Genomic DNA, 5935 nt, shown 5'->3' on the forward strand with positions numbered 1-5935 from the left:
GATCTAGTTATAACTTATTTCAGTAATTAATTTGCACTATACTACAAGTATGTTTTCTGAAGTGTTTTTATGTAAGAAAAAAAGCACAGGAGCTCGCAGAACCGGGGGATATTAATTTGTTTTTGGAACCTCCCCCCCCCAAAGAAAAAAATGTAACATAAATGACGATATCACCACATGGACCGTGGTTTACGCCAGGCTAATACCGTCATGTATGTTATTCGAATTACACGAAATTCATGACTAGATTACATATTAAGAATATTTAGAACGATCTTTTGTTACTGAAATTTGGTGTATTTATAACGATCTTGAAGAGTCGTCGTCGAAGAAGTCGCTAAAAACGTCGGGAATCATTCTTTTGTTATCCAGGTTACCTCCACCGCTATTATCTCCGGAGAATCCTTGAGTGCACAACATAGTTAGAAAATCTTCCTCGAGATCGTCAAGATCGGCGAAGAAATCCCCCAGATGATGTTGAAACTCCGGTCTATAGGTGTCATCAACGTCATCGAATTCTATATTTTCCTGACACTTCTCAACGTCTTCCTCCTTAACCGTTTTGGCCACATGAGAAGTGGATGTGAATGGCAAGTGGGACTTATTGGGTTCATCTTTGTTTTGGGAGACTCTGGACGAGGCGGAAGTAGTTGCGGTTGCGGATTTAGAACACGGGTTTGAAGAGGAGGATGAGGAAGAACGAGTAGAGCCGGCGAGAGCGTTGCGTTGAGTCGGCCATGGATGGTTATGTTCTGATGTGTAAGTAATGACTAACATGTTTGGATCGGTGCGGCTACGTTCCACTTGTTTCCTAGCTGGACAACCTTTCGAGCTGCTACATCTGTAGTAACCCTGAGGAACAAATGATTAAGCATTGAAGTAGTCATCAAATACTCGATTAGCTATAATCTAATTAATATGTATCACTTTATCTGTGGCATATATGAACTTATATATTATACGTGCCATTTTCATGAGAAAATCTACTTTCTTTGTAATATATAATTTTCTAATAAACCATGTGCAACAAAGTAAGAAGTAAAACACATTTGATCGGAGAAAATAAATAATTTGAGCTTTTAAAATGAATTGTCATGATTATGAGATAAGTTTGCATAAAATGTCACAATAAGGAATTTAAAGGCTTAATGTGCGCCGTATAAAGATATGTGAACTTTAAACTATATAGTAACATGCTAATGATTGCATCTCCAGTTTGTGAAGGGAACCAAAGCTGCAGATTATACTTATAGTGTGAATGTTTCTCTTGTGAAACTTTCACTTTTATAATTGACATATATATTTTTGTTGAAAAATGGTAAGACGAGAACAAATTAACATATTAGATCAGTAATAACATCTATATGACTATATATCATGTTTGTAATGTGTATCCAGGGACATTTGTGTTACAAATGTTATATACCTGGGATAAGGAGAACCTTTGATGGGTTTTGACCGTATTTTCGCCAGGCCCAAAGATCAGACGGAACAACTTCTCCGCTGGACCGGCTGTTCATGGCGGCTGGAGCAGGTATACACACCACTTTCTTTCCCTGGCCCTTCCTGCATCCTTCGTCATTAGTCAATATGTATCATATTTACACGTGCATACATGTTAATTATAATTTTAAATGTTGATTAGTGATCAGTTTATAACATTGGACACAATGAATTCGATATGAAATATAATAGCATGGTAATTCATTGTTTGGTTTCTGTGTAGAGCATCATAAATGTAAGTGAAAGATCGTTGAAAGAAAATGGAAATAAGAAGTTCTAACTAAAGCAAACATTGAAAAAAAAAAAAAAAAAAAAAAAAAAGAGAGACGATGTAATGTAAGATTTGATTTATAAAAAAACAAAGTACTGATACCGAATGATGAGAACAAAACTTCACGAAGAAAATCAAAGAAATTAAATCACAGAGGTTGCATATTCCTTTGTGAATACATACACATAACAAAACCCTAGTCCAGTTTGTCTCTAATGGTTTCATAAGACTGATCTTAAATAATTAAAAACGTTTATAACATTTATAACAAATAATGATATGAAATATAGATCAGTAAATTTCTGAACATAAATGATCTAGTAGATAGATAGATATATAAAGTTTTGATTTATAAACCGCTTTTCATATTTACATTATATTTTGTTGGCACATAAGATTATTTTCAAAAAGAAAAAAAACATGAGAGTTTGTTAAGTTTTGTTGAGTAGCACAATCAAGAAAACGTTATGTCACTCATATATTCAACTAATGAAAACCTTGAAAATAAAACTAATAAATCACATGGCGTTATTAAGTTTTATCATGAACCTAACATTAAATGATCTCGCTTATAAGAAGAAAAAAAAAGATAATTAAAACATGGAGATCAGATTCTAATAAATTTACCTCCTCTTTATGCCAAAATTCTGAGGGGAAGAAGAGATCTGAATCTGCGAAGAAGATGACGTGATGTTATGATTATCGACCAGTAAACAGTTTCTTGGACTGTTAGTGCTATCAACGCTGATCATCCCCCACGGCGAAGCTGCTGCAACGGAGGAGGTGGCCATAGCTGGGGAATTACACTTGGATGCATCTTGGATGATGTTTCTTTGCGAAATTCGGATTCTTGGGAAGACACTGCATTGACTCTTGATGTGATCATCCACAGTAACGTTCGGAAAGACTGCAAAACTGTTGTTGCTTTTGCTATCTCCGGCGCCGGAGAAGTTGGCCGGGAGGTTGAGGAGAGGATCTGTCATGCTTACGAACGGGTCGCCAAAGGGATTCATCTCAGAGTTAGCGAAGGAGGGGAAATCCACGTGAAAATCCGAAGTCAGCGGCGGAGACAAACTGCTCGGTGATGGACCTTCCGGTGGCCCAGGAGATGATGTCATGTGTCTAGATCCGATTCCTCGTACAACGTCGGTTAGGTCTCCTTGGAAGTTGTCCATGTCTAAAGACTCAAAGACACTGCACATAAAACATAATATGTCTATGACGCGTGTGTATTATCCGAGAGAGAAGTAAGATTTACAAGTCTCGATCGTGTGTATGGATGTTGATTATTTGCTTGGGAAAAGAGTAAGAGGATGAAGAAGACGAGAATGGTTGATGAAACGAGAGAGATGCTGACTTTCAGAATGTAAATATCTTCTACCACTTCTCCATGTTAGAGAAGGAGGACGATCAGATTTAATGAAGTAATAAATATTAAAAGGTGGTGAATGATATAAGGAATTATACTATACAATAATGAATTAATAAATATTAAAAGGTGGTGAATGATATAAGGAATTATACTATACTATAATGAATTAATAAATATTAAAAGGTGGTGAATGATATAAGGAATTAATATTTAAATTAGATATATATATGACTAAGTCTTGTGCGTTTAATTAGACTATCTCTTTTTGAGTTCACCCTTAAGTTTTTAACCTTCGAATATTGAAAGATGGATGTGTACATTATGTAGTTTGTATTATCTCTTTTTGGGCATACAGTGTTGATCAGTTTTTTGTATGTTTTCAATTCCTTTTCTTCTTAAATTTGGAACACGTAAAATGATTGGACAGTGAATATCTCACTAGACTCGACCGAAGCATCAATATAGTATTGATTTTGTCGTGTATATAAATAAATTACGGTATTAACTTTTGACGGCTATCGTAATGACAATAAATAAATTTTCCAAAATACATATACAGTAGTATAAAGAAGAGTTTTTTACATTCAGGGCATAGAAATAAAATATAAATGTGAAAAGGCATAGTGAATGCTGCACTTGTGGGAAAAGAGACAAGTGCCTGGGAAGTAAAGAGATCGGCAACAGCCGCATTTCTCGGAGTACTTTCTCGTCATGATCCAGTTCCACTGGGACACGTAATCATTCTGTAATAGATTTTGCTATTGCCTTGGATACCAAAAAAAAATCTACTTGTTTGTGATCTATCGATTTGTTGGTATTATGTTAAATAAAGTATTTCTTTCAACACTCAACAGTGTTATATGAATTTATTTTGTGAAAATATTACTTGCAAGTTGCAACAGTGTTTTGAGCGGCTTTATAACTTATTTCATTTAATTTACGGCCACTATATTTTCCTTGTTTATCGTTTAGTTTCCTTTATCTTTTAAACCTGTAGCCTATGGACTTCGATCTTCAGACTTTAGCTTAAGATATAACGTCAACGTATTTATCCGTAACTGATGTTGAATATTGTCCTCGTTTTGTGCCACCAAAAGAATTATCGTTCTAGTCAACAACTATTGACTTGTGGGTTAAGTGGGTTGTCTGACTTTTGTTTCATCCCAAGATTGCTATTGATTCAAGCTGAGTTACACAAGTGGAACACAAAAGCTGGCAAAACACGAAGATATCCCTAAGAACATCTCCAATTTTATTCCATAATTTGTCCTGAAATAGAACATATAAAAAATGGTTCGATTCCACTTTTTTTTGTCAACGTTCAATTCCACTTTATTTTCTATTTCCATAATTGAATAAACATAGATTCATTTTATAAATAGAATATTTTTTTTTTATTTTTTTATTTATTACTACACTTTTACTCTAAAAAACAAGTATGGATAAAGTAAAACTCAATTCCATTAAAGGATTTACTCATTTTTAGAAGAAAAAAATATATTAGAAATGCTCTAAAAACATAGACTCCGGAAAATAGCAGCTGAAACCTAAACTTGGGTGCAAAAAACTAAACATAAGAAACAGTAAATTTTGGAAGTCGCTCCGTGGCACTCTACCAGTGGATGAAAAGCTGTTAGCCCGACAAATAAACGTTGACCCCACATGTAAACGATGCGGGGAGCTTGAATCTATTAATCATCTCTTCTTTCAATGTGAGTTTTCCCGGAAAGTTTGGGAAGCAACTCCTTTCGGAAGGAGAATTTATATGAGAGGATTGATAGATTTGGAAACCGTTTGGATGAGCTTATTGGATAACCCATGCCTACCTCCGGTGGGACTTACAGAGGGACAACTAGCACCATGGATTATTTGGTCACTGTGGACGGCTCGCAACAACTTGATCTTCAGCAACAAACTCTGTCTCTCGGAAGAGGTGGTCACGAAGGCGGTGGTGATGGCAAAGGAATGGACAAACGCGCAGGACAAGGAGAGAACCAAACCAACGCCTTTTCAAAAACCGCTCGTAATACCATCTGGTTGTATTGTGGTACACACTGACACAGCATGGAATGGTGCAACTAGGAATGCATGATTAGGCTGGATTGTTAAGAAAACAAGGGAAACTCTGCACTTTCAAGGATCAACCAGACTCGTCCCTTCACCGCTTGTAGCGGAAGCTCTAGCAATGAGAGATGCAGTAAGGAAATGTGAGGAGCTGGGAGTCCAGCAAGTGATCTTCAACTCGGACGCAACACAACTGATCAAAGCTTTGAACTCAAAGTCGGAACCTCCGGAAATCTATAGAATTGTTTCTGATATTCGTCTGTCTTGTACTGTTTTTGGCTTTTATACTTTTCGCTGGATCCCTCGAGGTAAAAACTCTGAGGCTGATACCTTGGCAAAACAGGCTTTATGCCTTGTAGGAAGTGGCTCAGCCACCTAACTCTAAGCTTCTTAATGAAAATCGTGTTACAAAAAAAAAAAAAACAGTAAATTCTTGAAATGGAAAGGAAATACACAAACAGCCGGAAGCGGGTTATCTGATTAAAAGTAGCAACAAATAAAGAATAAGAAAATTAATCAGTTGTGATTTTCATACATACTAATGCGATATGCCCCTGGATGCCTTAAGTATTATACAATACAAATCAAATAAACTTATGAAACAAATTCTTAAAAAAAAAAAAACTTATGAAACAAATATAATTGTTTACATCAAAAGACGTTTGATATAAGTGGCCAAAATGGTAAAAGAAGAATTCTTCATAGAATATTTATATATATAACCA

At 35.6% G+C, this 5935-nt stretch overlaps 1 protein-coding gene across 1 annotated transcript; it reads right to left on the minus strand.

Moving 5' to 3' along the window:
* Nucleotides 1-213: 213 nt before the first annotated feature.
* LOC108852184 (probable WRKY transcription factor 35) lies at nucleotides 214-3236 on the minus strand. Its single transcript, XM_057008492.1, is given in 4 exon segments — nucleotides 214-852; nucleotides 1414-1457; nucleotides 1460-1566; nucleotides 2402-3236. Coding segments are annotated over 4 exon segments (1278 nt in total). The 5' UTR covers nucleotides 2977-3236; the 3' UTR covers nucleotides 214-300.
* Between the last annotated feature and the right edge of the window lie 2699 nt (nucleotides 3237-5935).

Source organism: Raphanus sativus, chromosome 4 (assembly GCF_000801105.2).
Source record: "Raphanus sativus cultivar WK10039 chromosome 4, ASM80110v3, whole genome shotgun sequence".
Lineage (NCBI taxonomy): Eukaryota > Viridiplantae > Streptophyta > Magnoliopsida > Brassicales > Brassicaceae > Raphanus > Raphanus sativus.